The following is a 19709-nucleotide window of genomic DNA, read 5'->3' as shown; positions in this document are numbered from 1 at the left end:
CTCCAAAATAGGTGCAGTCTCTAGAATCATAAAACTTTGTGAAGAAAAATGTGAAATAGGTGAAAAGAAGAAGGGAAGAAAAGGCAGCAGTGTAACATCTATAAAAGGAATTACAAATTTAGGAAATACTTGCTTTTTTAATGCAGTCTTGCAGGTAAGAACTAACAGAACTTTATTAAATGTAAAATGCTATTTTGATTGATTTATATTTATTGGCATGCTTGTAGAATATCAGGTTACTGCAAAATGCTTCTCTCGAAATATCTATCTTTTGCTTCTTCTCGCTCTCTCTCTCTTTTGTCTCTGCAGTGAATGGTTTTGCATATGCAAGGCACCTGGTGGTGTTCCAGGCCTACTCCCAGCTCTGTCCCTGGTGGTCACCCCTGAATGTTCAGGTGACCATGCAGGCCAGAGATCAAGCCCACACTTCACTGAATGCAAATCATGTTGCTCCAGCCTGCTAGCTGCTTCTTCAACCCTCTGTTTGTTGTTGTTTTGTGTTCTGGACCACAACTAGCAGTGTTCAGGAGTTACTTCTGACTCTGCACTCAGGAATTATTCCTGGTGGTGCTGAGGGGACCATATGAGATGCTGGGGATTGAACCTGGGTTGACTGTGCACAAGTTAAGCATCCTACCTGCTGTAATAGCCCCATGATTTCAGACTTTCTTTAGCCATTGTTATACACATACTTACATGTCTTTTTCCCCCCAACAGTGCTTCTGAGTGATCTGTTTTAATGTTATTTAATAAGTAATAAGTAGTTCTATTGATCAAATATAAGATCTAGTTAAATTGTTGAAAACTTAAAAAAAAATCTCACTATGCTGTATTTGAAATTTGAAACTGGGAGAGAGTTAAATACTCTGTAAAATCATAGACATATTATAACCAAATCAGAAAACTTTACTTTTTCTTTCTTTCAGAACTTGGCACAGTCTTACATTCTTACTGAGCTGATTAATGAGATCAAAGAAAATGGTACAAAACTCAAGATTTTTCCTTCCTCAGATTCTCAGCTGGTAAGAAGTAAAAATTGGGTAATAATATTTCAGACAGACCATTGATATTATTGGAATCTGTTTTTTTTTCTGTTTCTCAGAACTGTCAACTAAGATGGTAGTTGGCAGACTTGAAAATTAATTCAAAGCAATTTATAAAATAAGCGATCAGGGCTGGGAATGTGGCTGAACTGGTAGAGGACATACCTTGCATGTGCAACCTGGATGTGGCCCTATCCCCATTCCAATCCTTCCCTAGCCCTTTTCCCAGTACCACTGGGAATGCCTGACCTGGAGCTCCTAAAAAATCCCCCAGGATCCCCTTAGCCCCTGTAAGAAAATCAGCAAATATTATCAGATTTAAAAGTTCTAAAATCATGGAGGTTGGAGTGATAGTATAGCAGATAGGGAGTTTGCTTTGCATGAGACCAACTCAGGTTTGATCGTTGGTATCCTGTATGGTCTCATGAACCTGCCAGGAATGATATCTTGAGTGCAGAGCCAGAAGTAAGCCCTGAGCAGAGCCGGGAGTGGTTCAAAACCCCCAAAAAGTTCTAAACTAATTAAATGTTTTGAGCTATTAGGGTTCATATGGGGGAAGGGGGCTTGCCTTTTATTTGTTTATTTTTAAATGCACTTTGACTTCTGTTGAACAAAATGTTTAGGATGCTTATTTTATAGTTAGTGGAGAGATCTGCTTCAGTAAAGCATTTTTGTTCTCTAAAGGTAGAGTTAATTTTTATTTTTGAAAGCGGCCTGTTCATTAGGCCTGCACCCAGCACTACCTCAGGTGGTGCTGAGTGGAGTGGGGATGGGGTTATAGTGCTGAGACGCTTATTTGAGGTTTTGTGCATGTAAGGCTTTTGGTCCTGACCACTGGGCTCTCCTAGCCTTTGTAGAATTAATTTTAATAATGAGCATCTGAGGAGCTTTTGAAGCTCTACTCTTATGGTTTTGATTTTTTTTTTTTAAGCTAGTGAAAAAGAAGAATTTAAAAAGAACAGTCTGACTTTCAGAAGCTGTCCCAGCACCCACAGGCATTTGTTATTCAGACATGCTAACAAAATACCAACCTCAGGCTAGATAACTGAAAATGGAGCCCAAGCAAGCCATTTCATAATTTTTTTCTCAGCACAGACAAAAAAACGTTACTCTGTCACTTGTTCTATCCCACATACCCTCTCACTTGGCCCAAATAAATGACGACATTTTACCAATATTAGCTTTAATCTTCATTCACATCTCCCTCATCAATAGTGTTTATCAAGACATGCATACAGTCTCTCCTCACTTTCTAATAGCATCCAGCCAAGAGCACACCCACCTCCCTAGAGTCTCCCCGCAGTTACCCAAAGCTGAAATCCTGTGTGGATTCTTTCTCATTCTCCCAGTGATATCCTGAGGTTCCCAGTGTGTGTGTCTTCCCTCGGTGTAACAAGTAATAAACCTTCGTTCAACGACAGATGTGTTAATGGTGGTGGTTTGCCTGAAGGTGTTAAAACTGAAATAATGATTTCAGTCAAAAATTGTTCGATGTGTATGTTTTACAGGGTAAGAAGAGCATGTAGAACTCATGACCTGCCTTTTAAAAACACTTAAAGAATTCTAAAAATTCTTGGTCCATTATAACCATGTTAGATTTGTATCGCCATGGAGGCAGCTTTGGTAGTACACTTTTTAAAACTTTTTGTTAATATAAATTAGAAAGTATTTGTACAGAAATGCATATATCATAACTGAATTAGCTAATTAATTTCCACACACTGAACAGAAACTATTTTATTCCAATAATTTGCTCAAGAAATATTACCAGAGACTAGAAACACCCATCAGATTGTTTTCCATTCAATACCTCCCTTGCCCAAAGGACAGCCTCTAATCTAATTTCTATAGGCCATTTACATGTTTCCTATTTTATGTATATCAATGAAATTATACTGTCTTTTGCATTTGACTTGTCAACAGAGATTCATCTATATTATGTTCTCATCAGAAAACTTATTTCCAAAGCTTCAGTGTGTATTAAAAATATTTAATTTCTTCTTTGAATTCTGGAGATTTTCACCTTGTTTAAAAATGCTGTGACCGGTAGTAGGAAATCCTTGTATTTAAGTGCTTGGACTCCAATACCGCCATAGATTTTACTTTTGACCTTTGAGATAGTTTATTTTCAGTTTACTCAATATTGCAGAGAATTCTTTAGATATTAAGAAGCTAGGCGGAATTTTTTTTTTTTAATTTATTTATTTATTTATTGAATCACTGTGGGAAAGGTTACAAAGCTTTCAGGTTTATGTCTCAGTCATGCAAATATCAAACACATTTCCCTTTACCAATACTTATTTTTTACCATGAAGAACCCCAATAAAACCCCACCCCCCACCCCTCCCCGTCCCTGTGAGGCAGATGAATTCTAGTTAACACTCTATCTGCTTTGATTAGATTCATTGTTTCAATAAAAGATTCACCACTATTATTTAGAGTTTACCCCCCCCAAATCAGACATGCTGAAAAAGCATTGTGAAGTGATTTGCTTTCTACAGCTGGGTTCAAGAATTAAATGTTGGTTTTGGATTTCTGCTATTTTACCTATTGACCCTGGAAGTATTTCTACTGAAAGTCAGATAGTTAAAAAATTGGTTTCTGTGTTCTGGAGTCGTGGCCATGGTGGAGAGCCTCTCGCGGGGGGGACCGGTGGCCTCGGTAGGGCGTGAAGGGCGGAGCGAAACGCCCCCCTTCCCATGAGGTTTTAGTCGCCCCTACACTCCCGGCTCATACCTGCTGTCCACAAGGCTCCCATGTGGCCGCCATCTTTCTTTCCAGAGGGAGGGGGGCGGAAGGGAGCAACACCCTTTCCCCTCCGGGCAGACATGATGGCCTGGATTAACGCATAGTCCTTTCACTTTTCTGCTCCAAGCTGCTGGGTTCTGCATCAGGTCATTGTGCTTCTGGGGCTGTGGCCGTGCTGGAGAGCCGCTCGTGGGGGCAACTGGTGGCCTCGGTAGGGCGTGAAGGGCGGACCGGAACGCCCCCCTTCCCATGAGGTTTTAGTCGCCCCCACACCCCCGGCTCATACCTGCTGTCCACAAGGCTCCCATGTGGCCGCCATCTTTCTTTCCAGAGGGAGGAGGGCGGAAGGGAGCAACACCCTTTCCCCTCCGGGCAGACATGATGGAGCTAGGCGGAATTATAACCTGTTCTTTCTATGGTTTTAGCTGATGGCATTTTATTTTTTTTGTTTTGGGGCCACCCCCGGCGGTGCTTAGGGCTTCCTCCTGGCTCTATGCTCAGGGATCACCCCTGGTGGGGCTTGGGTACCATATGTGGTGCCAGGGACCAACTCCAGGTCTGTCTACAAAACAACTGCCCTAATGGCTATCCTATCACCTGCGCCCCAGAAGTTGTCCTGAAATTATATTTGGGATCTCATTTTAATTCATTGTTTTAAAGAGAGGGTATTATGGTAAAAATAACATGTATGTATGTGTGATTTCTAGAAATCTTCTCTACCACATAGGGACTATATTTAACAGTAAAATCGTGTGTACTAAGGAATTGTTAAAAGTAGATCTCAAGGCAAGCATTCTTAATACACACACGCATCAAAAGGCAGGGATAATAGGAAACTCTTAGAGATTATAGAGATGGAGGAGAGAACTTCACATACATATTTGGGTAAGCAGATACCCAAATATTTCAAGTTGTACTTCATATATTGAGCTCTTAGATATATTGATATATCTAATATATCAAGTTGTACTTGATATATTGATCTCATAGATAATTGATCTCCACACAATTCTAGCTGCTTTGTTAAACTTTGTTTCCAACAGAAGGACATGTGCCAATTTTGTGACATAATCTCATCATTAGTAAAATGTTTGAAGAAAAGGATGCTGGGACAAAAATGTGATTTGTGATTTGTGAAGATATACTGATACCAAGTAGATGATGAATTCTACTTCTCAGAGAGCTCATTGAGGGACAGTTAGTTGCAAATAAGTAAAGGTTGGTGATTTCACTCTTTGTGATTTCACAGGTAGTAGTTTTAAGTAAAAGGTGGGGGCTATGAGAATACCATTTTTTCAGGCAAGGCATTTAATCTCATTTTTCAATTTTATATATTCATTTTGTGCATGAGTAAAGTTTCTTAATATCCTTGAGATAATTTATTGTTCATCATTTAAATAAAGTATAATTTGTAGGTTCTAAGTATTTTAAAATTGTATGTCTGACATAGAATTGATCATGTTTTTAAAGGACCCACTAGTGGTGGAACTTTCCAGCCCTGGACCACTGACCTCAGCCTTGTTCCTGTTTCTTCAGAACATGAAGGAGATGGAAAAAGGGCCACTTTCTCCCAAAGTTCTTTTTAATCAGCTTTGTCAGAAGTGGGTGCACCTATGTTCTTAATATAAGTAATTGAGTTACAAAATACTAACGCATGTATACTTAATGAGTAGTTTTTACTTACTGTTATATTGCAATTATTGCTTAGTTTTTCAAGAGAAAGAATATTTGTTGCACATCTGCTTCATATAAATTATGTCTCATAATATTCTATAGAAGTTATTTGTTTATACTCATGTGATATGTAAGGTACTTGAGGCTAATAAAAGTTGAGGGCCTTGCCTAGTTGACATGACAGAGACAGGATTTAAAGGTCTCGCCTTACTTGGAAGACCTTATTGTAGTATTACTGTGAAGTGAAAAACTGAGCCGTAAGAATCTAAATGGTGTTCTAATAGGTCATTTAACCTAGCTTCATTATTTTGAAGAATGAACTTGAGACGAGTAAATTTTAAGCTTAATTTTTTTTTCAAGATATAGACCTCTTTAAAAATTTCCTGTGCCTGGAAATAAGTACATAACAGAAACAGTATGACTTTATGCACTGTTTAATTCCTAATCTTGAAAATTGATAAAGCAAAATCGGTGTTTGCTTTTGTTGTGTTTGCTAGAATCCAGGGATGCACAATACATAATATATTAAAAATGTACTTTGTCAGGGATCCCATAGGCTATTCTAGTTCACATAAAATACATAGAAACATTTTATAATAGGTGCTTTTATATATGCTGGCTATAAAATCTCGATTTAAGTGAGGTTATGTTTGCCAGGGTGTATTACTTGATTGATAATTTCAGGAACTCAGGCCATACCCAGTGTGCTGGAAAGGGTGGACACTTCATCAGGCTTGGCTTCCACATGAAGGTCCTGATCGTTCAGTGTCTGGGTCCCACCAGAACTAGCCCCAGTGGTACTGTGGGGTGCGGGGTACGTCGTGCCAGACCTCAGACCCAGGGCTTCGCACATACTTTGCATTTTTGTCTACACTTGATTTCAGAGCTCCCTGGCCCCTATTTTTCATTTGTTTGTTTGTGGGTCATACCCAGCAGTGCTCTGGGGCAACTCCTGACTCTTGTTCATATCCAGTGTGCTCTTGGCCCATTAAACTATCTTTCTGCTCCCACAGATCCTATATTTATTCTTTTTCACTTATTGTTTTATAATGTGCTATCGCTCCACATTATAAAACAATAAGTGAAAAATTAAATTTTTGTTTTTCTTTGTTGTGGAGAGAACTCCTGAGATTTACTTTTTTTTGGGGGGGAGGGGTCATACCCGGCAATGCTCAGGAGTTACTCCTGGCTCTGTACTCAGTAATTACTCCTGGCAGTGCTCGGGGGACCATATAGGATGCTAAGAACCGAACCTGGGTCAGACGCGTGCAAGGCAAATGCCCTACCCACCATGCTATCACTCCAGCCCCGAGATTTACTTTCTTTAAAATGTTTTAAATTGTATTAATTTATTGTTGGTTATAGTTCTCATGTTCAGTTGCAGATCTCCAGAGTTTGCTCATTTTCCTTGACTGAACCTTTTTTCCTAGTGAGCATCATTTCCTCTTTTTCTTCCCCCAAACTCCTGACAACTGCCATTCTACTCTTTGACTCCATGAATCTGGAGATTTTAGATCCTTCCTATTGGTGGATTGATAAATATTTGTCCTATTTCACTTAGTTTAGTGTCCTGGTGGTTTATTTTTAGTGTTAATAAGTTTGTAATATGGGGATGCATGCAATAGTAGGGTTGAACACTAGACAAACATTTTAAGGGAAAGAGAATTTTGTTTTGTTTGTAGTGTTTTAAATTAGTCCAAAATATGGATGGGTCTGGGGAGATAGCACCAGAGTTCGTGCCTGGATTATGGAGACCTGGAGTTTGATTCCTGGCACTGCATGGTCCCTGAGCACATCAGTGTGCCCCTGGTGACCTGCAGCATCGCTGGGCCCAAGCAGTACCAGGTCACGTATCACCAGGTGTGGTTCATAAACTCCTAGAGTACCACCCAGGAACCCCCAACTACCACCATATTGACCCGCAAAATGAAAACACAAATGCAGAGGATTTATTTTGTGTTTCATCTAGTTGGCACATACGTTCTTTTAAAGCCTGAAATACAAAAATTTCCCTTGAAAGTCTCAGATGTATTGGTGCTGTGTGTCAAAGGGTTCAAAAGTTTTTGGGACATTGTATGTTTTTTTTTGGGCAGTGGAATGGGGCTTGGGCCACAGTCAGCAGAACTCAGAGCTTACTCCAGACACGGTGCTCAGGCATTACTCCTGGTGGTGTTTTGGAGACCATATGTGGTCACACTGGGTTTGGTGGCATTGCAAGGCAAAGTACCTTAACCCCTATCCTATTGCTCTGACCTAAAGACATTATATGTTTTAGAAATTTGTTTTTGATAGGCTGGAGAGATGGTACTTAACCTTGCACACAGCTGACCGAAGTTCATTCCCTGCCACTCCATATAGTCCCCTGAGCACCGTCAGCAGTGACCCCTGAGCACAGAACCAGGAGTATGACCTGAGCACCCAACCCCACTATCTAGATTTTTAAAAATTTTACTTTATTCTGTCCTTTGTGTTCTGTACCTTTGATCTTATCTTAATTATGATAATCTTTTTTTTTGTTTTTGGTTTTTTGAGTCACACCTAGCGATACTCAGGGGTTACACCTGGCTCTGCAGTCAGGAATTACTCCTGGCGGTGCTGGGGGGACCATATGGGATGCCAGGGATCGAACCCTAGCTAACCGCATGCAAGGCAAATGCTCCAGCCCACTCATGATTTTTTTTTTTAATTTTATATTTTGCTGGATGGCTACATGCAAAAAAATGGGCTCAGATCTCTGCCTAACACCATGTACAAAAGTAAGATCAAAATGGATTAAAGACCTCAACATCAGACCGGAATCCATAAGGTACATTGAAAACAAAGTTGGCAAAACCCTCCATGACATTGAAGCTAATGGTATCTTCAAAGATGTCACACCACTGACTGAGCAAGTGAAAACTAAGATAGACAAATGGGACTATCTCAAACTAAGAAGCTTCTGCACGTCAAAAGAAACAGTGACCAAAGTACAAAGACAGTCTACAGAATGGGAAAGGATATTTGCCCAATACACATCTGACAAGGGGTTGATATAAAGGATATACAAAGTACTGGTTGAACTCCACAAGAAGAAAACATCCAACCTCATCAAAAAATGGGGCAATGAAATGAATGGAAAATTTCTCAAGGAAGAAATCCGAATGGCAAAAAGGCACATGAGAAAATGCTCTACATCATTAATCATCAGGGAGATGCAGATCAAAACCATAATGAGATATCATCTCACACCACAGAGACTGGCCCACATCCAAAAGAGGAAAAGCAACAGGTGTTGGCGCAGATGTGATGAGAAAGGGACCCTCCTGCTGGTGGGAATGCTGACTGGTTCAGCCCTTTTGGAAAACAGTATGGACACTTCTCAAAAAATTAGAAATTGAGCTCCCATTTGACCCAGCAATACCACTCCTGGGAATATATCCCAGAGAGGCAAAAAAGTATAGTCGAAGTGACATCTGCACTTGTTTGTTCATTGCAGCACTCTTTACAATAGCCAGAATCTGGAAAAAACCTGAGTGCCTGAGAACAGATTACTGGTTAAAGAAACTTTGGTACATCTACACAATGGAGTACTATGTAGCTGTTTTTACATACAACTGGTACTACATGGAAAGTATCATGTTAAGCAAAATGAGTCAGAAAGAGAGGGACAGACATAGAAAGATTGCATTCATCTGGGGGACATAAAGTAACAAAATAGAAGACAAACACCCAAGAACAGCTGAGATAAGTACCAGGAGGTTTACTCCATGGCTTGGAGGTCAGCCACACATGCTAGGGGAAAAGGCAGCTCAGATAGAGAAGGGAGCACCAAATAAGGGTGTTAGGAAGATCTGCCCAAGATGGGAGAAGCATGCTGAAAGTAGACTATAGACTGAACATGATTGCCACTCAGTGCCTCTTTTGCAAACCACAGCACCCAAAAGGAAAGAGAGAACAAAAAGGAATGCCCTGCCACAGAGGCAGGGTGGGATGGGGGGGGGGGGGGGCGAGAGGGTGGGAGGGATACTGGGATCCGTGGTGGTGGAAAATGGGCACCAGTGGAGGGATGGGTACTTGATAATTGTATAATTGAAACCCAAGCCCAAGCACAAAAATTTGTAAGTCTACAACTGTACCTCATGGTGGTTCACTAATAAAAATTAAAAAAAAAATTATGTTTTGGTTTTTAAGTCACATCTGGCAGTGCTCAGGGGATACTCCTGGTGGTGCTGGGGATTGAATCCAGGTCAGCTGCATGCTAGGCAAGTGCCGTTCGTACCCACTGTCCTGTCTCTCTAGCCCTATTTTTTAAATTTCTTGTCTGACAGTGCCCAGAGTCTACTTCCAACTTGATACTTGGGGGTCTGTTGTAGCTGCAATGCTTTGGGAATTCTGAGATATAGGACATCGAACCCAAGCCTTGTGCATGAAAAGTGTGTGTTCTGGGGACCAGAGCAAAAATAGAGCAGGTTGTGCATTTGTCTTGTACCCGGCTGACCTTGGTTAGATGCTTGGCATCCTGTATGGTCCCCTGAGCCCTGCCAGGTGTGATTCCTGAGTGCAGAGCCAGGAGTAAGCCTGGAGCATAGCAGGTGTACCCTACCACTCCTCAACCCCCCCAAAACAAATAGAGAATTGTGCTTCAGCTCTCTGAGCTATCTCCTCAGCCCCTGTTTTTACTGTTTTTAACTGTCTTTCAATATCTTCATGCTCTTGTTTATTCTTGACTCTAATTTTGTCTTTCATTGTCAATTATTACCTTTATTTTATGTGTTTGAATATTTGGAACACGCTTATTTTTAGCATCTTTTGTGACAGTTTTGGAGTGAAGTAAATTATTTTGTTGAGTATTTTAACATTGAATTTATTTATAGTTGTTTTGTTTTGTTTGGGGGCCACTCCCACCAGTGCTCAGAGCTTGCTTATGGCTCTGCACTCTGGCTTGGGGGAACATATGGGATGCTCAGGATTGAACCCCAGGCATCCACATGCAAGACAGGTGACCTACCTTTCTTACTTTTGCTCCAGTTCCCTTATTTATGACTTTTATAGTATTGGTTTGTGGAACTCTTGTAGTCACTGTCACTGCTGTAACTGTCCTCCCGTTGTTGTTCATCGATTTGCTCGAGTGGGCCCAGTAACGTCTCCATTGGAGACTTTGTTGTTACTGTGTCTGGCATATCGAATAGGACACGGGGAGCTTGCCAGGCGCTGCCGTGCGGGCGAGATACTCTCGGTAGCTTGCCGGGCTCTCTGAGAGGGGCGGAGGAATCGAACTCGGGTCAGCCATGTTGGCTGCGTGCAAGGCAAATGCCCTACCCACTGTGCTATTTCTCTGATTTTATTTTGTTCTCCCTGTCTTTGCACACACTGTGCTCTCCTTTTCCCTCTACCCTTTTCCCACCCCAGCTGTTGCTTCCCTCCTCCTTTGCCTCTCTCCTTTCTGCTTAAGATCTAAAAATAAAGGCCTGGGGGCAGGGAGGCATTGCCTTTCCCTAGCCCACCTTCCTGACCTTGGAGATCCAGGTCTCTCTATAGCTGAGAACCACAATGGTTTGGGGGGCTCGCAAAGAGTCTGTTCTGAGGCTTTGTCTGTTCTGTTGAATCTTTAGACTGTATTTGCCAGACTTCCTTTTAGAGCCTGGCCTGGTCCCTGTCTGAGGTTAAATGCTTACAGCTTTTTCTACTGTACAAGGTTGAATGAGCTTTTTCGGGCCAGTGGCCTGTCAAGTCTGTCTGGGTTTTTTTTTTTTTTTAATTCCCTCCCTCATCCTACAGTTTTGTGTTCTGATTTTTCTTTGAGTGATTTGTTTTGTGTTGGAATCTACTTTGATAGTTCCATTTCTCTCTTTTTCCTTTCTTTCTTTGGATTTAAAAAAAATTCTTTGTGGGGCTGGAGCAATAGCACAGTGGGTAGGGCGTTTGCCTTGCACGCAGCCAACATGGCCAACACAGGTTTGATTCCCAGCACCCCACATGGTCCCCTGAGCACCGCCAGGAGCAATTCCTGAGTGCATGAGCCAGGAGTAACCCCTGAGCATTGCCGGGTGTGACCCAAAAAGCAAAAAAAAAAAAAAAAAAAAAAAAAAAATTTCTTTGTATTTTGTTCATCAGACTGATTCAACTTCTCCTATAAGACCTCTCCACAAATTTTCTCTTGTTCTAAATTTCTTTTTGGTGGTTCATTCCCATTTTATGAGTGTGCGTACATTTTCTTCTTATAACTTGAGATTTTGGAAAGCTATCCAGTAATACTCAGGGGTTACTCCTAGCTCTGCACTCAGGAATCACTCCTGGTGATGCTCAGGGGACCATCTGGGATGCTGGGGATCAAATTGGACTGGGTGCATGCAAGGCAAGTGCCCCACCCTCTGGACTCCCACTCCAGCCTGTATTACTTTATTTGGACTAGAGTGGATAGCTCAGCTGTCTACTATTAGTGATTCTGTAAGTCATTTATGATTCTTTTTGCTGAGTCCTTGGTCAAAATATTCTGGTTTAGAAGGCATTTGAGTGATTTGTGTGTGGTTGAGATGGAGCTATAAGCAGAAGCTTGTTGGAGAGTTTTTTTCTATATTCAGCAGCAGTTTGATTTCCTTCCAGCAAATGTGCTTTGAGAATTGTAAATATTCCTCCTGCCTGCCACTTGGCTGCTGAGGATCTCTGAAGAATTTCCCTTCCAATCTTCTTCCACTTCACTGGCCTTCCTTCTTAGCTATAATACAAGTGGAGTTTAGTGTATTTCCTGCCTCTCCCAAATAGGATTAGAATTTGAGTTCGTCTTGGTTTCTGTCCCCTCCACTCTGATCTGCAAGTAAGTGGGTCACTATCCACCACATATAGAAAGTGAAGCCTGCCAGGGTAGTAAGTGAAAGGTTTGTGACCTTATGCTTCTGTTTGCTTCTGCTCAGCAGAAGCGAGTCAAGTAAATGAAGATTCCTGTTGCAGATTGGAACCACTGATAGTTGATAGATTTTTTAAGCAGAAGGATGTATGTTAGTGTATATTTAGGATGAATATTTGTCATTAGATAATGGGGGGTAATGCTTAAAAGTGCTGAGCTATAAGAACCAAAAGATTGGGCCAAAGTGATGGTACAGAGAGTAGGAGATTTGCCTTGCATGAGGCCGACCTGGCTGTGTGCAAGGCAAACGCCCTACCCGCTGTATGCCCCAATCACATAAATCCCCGGCATCCCATATCCCTGAGCACCGCCAGGAGTCATCTCTGAACATCTCTGGGTGTGACCCAAAAAGGAAAAAAAAGTGCCGAAAGACTAAGGCCAGAGTGATAGGACAGTGGGTGCTTGTGCTTGCAAAACACTGTTTGATCCCTGATCTCGTGATCCCTGAGCACAGATCCATGAGTCAGCCCTAAGTATAGCCAGGTGTAACCAAACAAAAGAACCAAACGACTGGATATGTGTTAGTGGCTGTATGAATTAGCTTCTTGTTCAGGTTTCATGTATAGAACAGTTTGTGTTGTTAATGCTGTTGTGTATGTCATGAGACCACAGAAAATTTGTCTTTTACTGCTGCAAGCTTTATTTTGTATTTTGACATGATTCATCCTTATCTTTGAATAGAGCACTTTCTAAATTAAGTACGTTTTTATTTAAAGCAAAAATGTATATCCTTAGCACCAGTTTCTTTTTGAAGAAAATACTGCTGTTAAACTGCCTGCAATCAAACATTTGCTGTTCCTATGTGTCTATGAATAGGATCTGCTCTTTTTATTTTTAAATAATGTCCAGGAAATGAAATTGTTGACTCATTTAAAGAAATACATTCACAAAGATACCACTTTACAGCTAGTATTAAAATAAGTATTCTTTTGTTTTGATTATTTAAGGTACAGATATAATTGACTATAATGACTTGAATTTGAAAACTGGTTTGTTTGTGTTTTAACATTTATATAATCTTGCAAGTTATTTTTAGAAATCTCTGAGCCTTCATCTGTAAGCTGGAGAAAATGGTGTAGCCCAAGTAAAGCTCTGAGTAATGTGCTTTGCATGTATTAGTTGCTTACTGATAGCAATATTATTTTTAGTACACTTATCACCTCTTCTAGTTTCACACTTTACCCAATTAGGGGGGAAAAGAAGGAAATTAAACCTTCAACTCTATTATATCAACCTGATTTAAAATACTAACATATTGTTGATGTATCACAATTATAGTCATTTTGTTATTGTTATTGTTTTCTTATTGTTTTTAAATCACAGAGCCCCTGGATTTAAAAGTTTGCAACAGCAAGACAGCCAGGAACTTCTTCACTATCTTTTGGATGCAGTGAGGACAGAGGAAACAAAGGTCAGGTTTCTTTATTACATAAATTCTCTTTTCTTTTTTCTTTTTTCTTTTTTTTTTTTTGCTTTCTGTTGTCATATCTGCCGATGCACAGGGCTTACTCCTGGCTTATGCACTCAGGAATTACCCCTGGCGGTGCTCCGGGGACCATATGGGATGCTGGGGAATCGAACACGGATTGGCTGTGTGCAAGGCAAACACCCTACCTGCTGTATTGCCCCAATCACATAAATTCTTAAAAAAAAAAAAAACAAAACATAAAATTTCCTTAATGTCTTCCATAGTTTTAATATATAGTTGGGAATAATTTGATTTTTCCCTATCCTATTTTTTCCTCTCCTGTAAGATTTTCTTTCACCAGGCCACATCCCTGTTATTCTTTATAAAGGATACCCTTAGATTGTAGATAACAAACCAGTTTAAACTTGTGTAAGTAAAGGACTCTAAGAGCTCAGGTACAGGGGAGATGGCTGGGAAAACTGGAATGAGAAAATTCTCAGAAATCCAGAAGTGTTCTTGTTCCCCAGATTTCTTTAATTTTTTTTTTTTTCAGACTGAGTAGCTTCTCTCTGATGGTACAACTTGACCACCATTTGCATGTTGCTGGTCAACACATAGAATACTGGACCTGGTCATTTGTGAATCCCAGTTCTAAATTTCTAACTGAGGGAAACATAGTTGTTTGGTGTTGGATTAGGATGCACTCAGGAATCAGTTGGTCATTTGTGGCTAAGGCATGGAGTCCCGGCGTCTTGCTTGGATCATGGAACTTCTGAGAAAAGGACTGGATAGATTCTTTGGTGTTTGTTACAATCTTAGCCCTTAATTGACTGTTTACTGGCATTAGTTTAAGTCAGGTAAATTCTACTTCCTTTTCTGTAGGGGTTTATGGAAATAGGATTTTCAGAGAAGTATAAGATACTAAAGATGTTGATTACATAGTACTCATTGTCTACTTTTCCTCCTTTCTCACTTAGAATAGACATTTCTAATAATTCATAGTTTCTGCTGAGTGGATTCAGCCTCTGAATCACTCTCAACATAGTACTCTGTGCAGTATCTGTCAATCATAATGCTTATATTAGAAGTCCTACTTTTCTGTGCATTTTTTAATATACTTACTAATCTTTTATTAACTAATAAAGCGAGTGCATGAAATTGAAGTCCTCATATGCTTGAGGGCCTGTCCTGTCCTCCTGTTGTTCATCGATTTACTTGAGCGGTCACCAGTAATGTCTCCACTGTGAGACTTGTTACTGTGTTTGGCATATCAAATATACCACGGGGAAACAATGTATTATTTCTGTATTCCATGTGCTTGTACATAGTAGATGCTTAGTGACTGTTGGATAAATTGTGCTTAACCTCAAATGGTTACATAATTCTTGAAAGAAAAATAATCAATTTAATCTAAATTAATTCTGCCTAATGTACTTATATTTATGTATAGTAATTGGGGCCATACTCATTAATTGGATCAGGGGGAGGCATGTGGTGCCAGAGATAGAATTGAGTACCTCAAACATGTAAAACATGTTCTACCATTAAAGTCATTTCCCCAGCCCATTCCTGGTCCTTCTAAGGTTTAGTTTTAGTGTGTGGTCATCAGTGACCAGTATAATTTATTTTATGCTTGCTATTTAAAATTTGTAATTACTTCACTTTTTGGAAATGTAAGAAATCTGAGCCACTAGCTGATAAATTTTTGTGGGGGACAGATACAAAGTATAAGGTAGAGAGAGAGATTATCCTACTCTTGTGAAAAGTCAATGCATTATAATGTTTCTGAGCTTACAGATAAAAGTTACTTAAATTCATTAAGATTATCAGTTGGTAAAAAGATTTTTTTCTCTTCAGTTTGCAGAATTATTTGTTTTTACATATAGCCATTCAGTATTATAAATGTATTTTTGTAAGTGGAATTTAAAATGATCCGTTTACCTGGTTTTTTCCCTGTTGATGGACTCTCTTTTACATTTTTAAACCTATGCCTCTTTTAGGCTGGAGCAATAGCTGGTGGGTAGGGCGTTTGCCTTGCCAGCTGCCAACCCAGGTTCGATTCCTTCGTCCCTCTTGGAGAGCCTGGCAAGCTACTGAGAGTATCCTGTCCGCACGGCAGAGCCTGACAAGTTCCCTGTGCTGTATTCGATATGCCAAACACAGTAACAAGTCTCACAAGGGAGATGTTACTGGTGCCTGCTTGAGCAAATCAATGAACAACGGGAGGACAGTGCTACAGTGCTATGGTGCCTCTCTTTTAAATTTTTTCTTTTAAATTTTTGCTTCTATCAGTGACATTTTCACTTACAATTATAGTTTTGTCATAGTGGTAAGGTGGGATGCATGGTATCTGAAACATTCAGACAGTGAAACAGAAAACATTGGTGTTTGTTTATTTATTTTTTGAAGCTCTTATCGTTTTTCCCCTGTTTGAGGGTTTCAGATGGTGTGACAAAATTAAAATGTCACGTCTGTAGATCTATTCAGTCTCCTTCGTTGCAAGGACAGTCCTGGAGGTCAGATACAGTGAGTGCCCTAGCTGGAGCCCCATTGTCTGGCGTGGGAACGCCACAGCTGTCACTCGTGCTGCTCTTGCAGTTTGTCACTGCATGTATTTTTTTTAATTGAGGAAAGGCCACAGCTTTGTGTCTGCCACCAGAATCTTTTAGTAATGATTAAAAACCTTTGTTCCTGTTGCTTATTGTGGGTGTTTTTTTTTTTTTTGATATAAGGTTGAGGACATGCTCTTAGAGTATGAGCCCTCAGCGGTTCATTTATGCAAAGATTGTAAATTTTCATGTGCAAGCTAAATCTAAATTTCCTTTAAGAACCTTTGTAGGCAGTCTTTTCAACTTAGAAATATGTGCTGCTTAGCTTTTTTCTTAATTTGGGCAATCATTAAATGATACAGCCTTTTCTCACATCCACATCACCAATGCTTTACCAGATAGGATCATTTAGATCAGGATATTGGCAGCTTTACCTGTTTTTCGCATCCCTATGTTTGAAAGAAAGTTAAGATGAAGATTTTAAAGAGTTGAACATTGAAACTGCTAACTGATGTATGTGTTACTGTTCAGCAGTACCCCTGACTGAAGGCTGCATTTTTTTTTTAACCTAAATGCCTCAAAGAATAGCTAACAGTGTGAGCATGTAAATAGACTTACGCCCATTAATTTTATTCATTTTGATATAGTACCTATTAATGGAAATGAGAGTAGAGATCATAAATTCATGATTTGAATATGAGAAAGATGCAAAATTCTACCAGTTAATATTTAAATAATTTCATTGTTTTTACTGTTTCACATTTCAGAATATAGTAAAGGCTCACTGAATTATCTTGCAAATCATATCTGAATTAGTGAATTTAATATAGTTTAAATTGTAATATAAATTTAGACTTCTAAGTTGTCTTAAAAGTCTTTGGTATCTAAGAGAATTTTACAGTTAAAAGTATTTAGGAAATATAATGTGCTGAGCATATTATATTTGGGATATAGTATGAGTTGGGAAATGAAACTCGGTTTCACAGCTATTGGGGGATGTCATTAAAAATGTATTAACAAATCAGGTATACTGAAGAGTGTGCACAAATCAACAGTTTAAAGCACCTTATAGAGTCAGTTATGGACCAGGAGATAGTCAAAGGGCTGGAGCACCAACCCCTGAGTTTGATGTCTGCAGTGTACGGTCCCCTGAGCATCACTGAATATATCCTTAACCCAAGAACCTCCCCAGGGTGGCTTCGATGGCCCTCAGCTCTTTGGGCCCTAAGAAGCATCCCATTGCCAAACCCCCAACCATTGAACTATCTTATATATATCAAAAGAGCTGGGATAAGTAATGGTTGTGACCCTAGGAGCATTCCCCTGACCTCCCAGAAGTTATTTACAATAACACTCTTACCACCATCCCAGAGTTTTAAACAAAAATGTTACTAGTACCCTAACTGTTCCTTTCCTCCCAAACATTACTGCCCCATCGGAGAGAACTATTATTTTGATTTTTTTTTCTTTTTGGGTCACACCCAGCAATGCACAGGGGTTACTCCTGGCTCATGTACTCAGGAATTACTCCTGCCGGTGCTCAGGTGACCCTATGGGATGCTGGGAATCAAACCCAGGTCAGCCATGTGCAGGGCAAACGCCCTACCTGCTGTGCTATTGCTCCAGCCCCCTATTATTTTGATTTTTACCTAAATTATTCAATTGCTTTGAGAGCTATGCATGTTTAAATAGCATTATTTAGTCTTTATGAGTAGCAAGCACAAATTAATTGCCGTTGTTGGATAAGAGCTTCTAAAAGAATAGCTCAAAGAATCTCAAACATCGTCTGGCTCTGGCTTCCTGAAGTATCCTAGCATTTATAAGGGCTCTTTCTGGACAAGTCAGTGGGCAGGATCAGGAATACATTCTGAGCCAGATTTGTCCAAATCCAAATACATGGTAGAAATGTAGGAGCAATCAAAACTAGCGACTTCCTTAAAAATAAGCTAGAGGGGACTGGAGCGATAGCACAGTGGGTAGGGCGTTTGCCTTGCACGTGGCCCAGCATTCCGTATGGTCCCCTGAGCACCACCAGGAATAATTCCTAAGTGCAGAGCCTGGAGTAACCACTGAGCATCGCCGGGTGTGACCCAAAAAGCAAAAAAAAAAAAAAAAAAACAAGCTAGAGCCCATTCTCTACCACCAATGATCATGGTGTTTCACTAGTAAAGTAAAGTAAAGTAACGACCCTCCCGTTGTTCGTCGATTTGCTCGAGCGGGCCCAGTAACGTCTCCATTGGAGACTTTGTTGTTACTGTGTTTGGCATATCGAATACGTCACGGGGAGCTTGCCAGGCTCTGCCATGTGGGCGAGATACTCTTGGTAGCTTGCCGGGCTCTCCGAGAGGGGCAGAAGAATCGAACTCGGGTTGGCCATGTTGGCTGCGTGCAAGGCAAATGCCCAACCACTGTGCTATCGCTCCAGCCCTAAAAAAAAAAAAAAAAAGACTAGAGGCCACTCTGTTTTTTCTGCTTCTGAGAGTTTTCAGGAATAGTTCATAGGAAAATGGTTCCTGAATGCTACGGGTCACTCCAGTGAAGCTGCATCTGCCACAGTTTAATTAATGTGATGCTGTATTTGGGGAGAGTGGGTGAATTTTGAACTACTCTGGCAGTATTTATGGCTTACTTCTGACTCTGTGCGCAGGGGTCATTCCTGGCAGTGGTTCAGGGAACCTTATGTGGTACTAAGGATAAAACCCAAGTCAACATTCAAGGCAAGCACCTTACCCACTATGCTAACTCTCTAGGCCTATGTTGCTGTATTACATAGCTGATGTTTTATATAGAACTTTTTCACAAATGATATTGGTGTGGACTCTGTACATTGTCTCAGATTTTGTTACCAGCCTGATTCTTCATGAAAATAATTGAATAGCTCTCCTTTTTGTACCCTGAAACATAGGTTTCATGGCATTCCTCTAGGGGTTGGAGCTTTTTGTTGGGGATCACTTTTTAAAAAATGTATTTCCTCTCCCCAGATGCTCCCATAAAAACTGATTGTTTCTCTTCTGGGATTAATTTCTTGGGAAGTGATCTGAATCTCCACATTTTATGGTGGAGTAAAGTATGATTGTTTAAATTGTTTTTCATTTTTTAAAGAGGCTTTCCTCTTAGGTGTGTTTGTTAGGCTTTTCAGCTTTATCTTTAAGATTAGATAGTAGATTTATTCTCAGTCAACATCTTTGAGAGGTACAGTGAGGCACACCCAGTGGTGTTCTGGGGCTGTTTCAGGCTTTGATCTAGGGTGTGATCCCAGAGGTGCTCTAGGGACTTTTTTTTGTGGTGCTGAGAAATCCTACAAGGCCAGCCCCAGGCAAAGCAAGGCAATTACTGTCACTTTGCCCCTCAGGCAGCGTTTGATTAATTTGTTCTCTTTGGTTTTTCAGTTTCATTAATACTTT

The 19709-nt window shown here is 40.3% G+C and overlaps 1 protein-coding gene across 3 annotated transcripts in view; it reads left to right on the top strand.

The window, feature by feature from the left end:
- Window positions 1-19709, top strand: part of USP45 (ubiquitin specific peptidase 45) — a 64243-nt gene that overhangs the window by 25703 nt on the left and 18831 nt on the right. For 2 of the 3 annotated variants that reach the window (XM_056125124.1, XM_056125123.1), the window contains exons 6-9: window positions 12-154; window positions 927-1022; window positions 5262-5392; window positions 13672-13759. In XM_056125124.1, coding sequence (XP_055981099.1) covers window positions 12-154; window positions 927-1022; window positions 5262-5392; window positions 13672-13759 — 458 coding nt within the window. The remainder of the gene's footprint in view (window positions 1-11; window positions 155-926; window positions 1023-5261; window positions 5393-13671; window positions 13760-19709) is intronic. The other variant, XM_056125125.1, reaches the window with a different exon arrangement.

This window comes from Sorex fumeus, unplaced genomic scaffold, assembly GCF_029834395.1.
Source record: "Sorex fumeus unplaced genomic scaffold, SorFum_2.1 ptg000054l, whole genome shotgun sequence".
NCBI lineage: Eukaryota > Metazoa > Chordata > Mammalia > Eulipotyphla > Soricidae > Sorex > Sorex fumeus.
The sequence above is the reverse complement of the archived record's forward strand: the minus strand, read 5'-3'. Positions and strand labels throughout refer to the sequence as shown.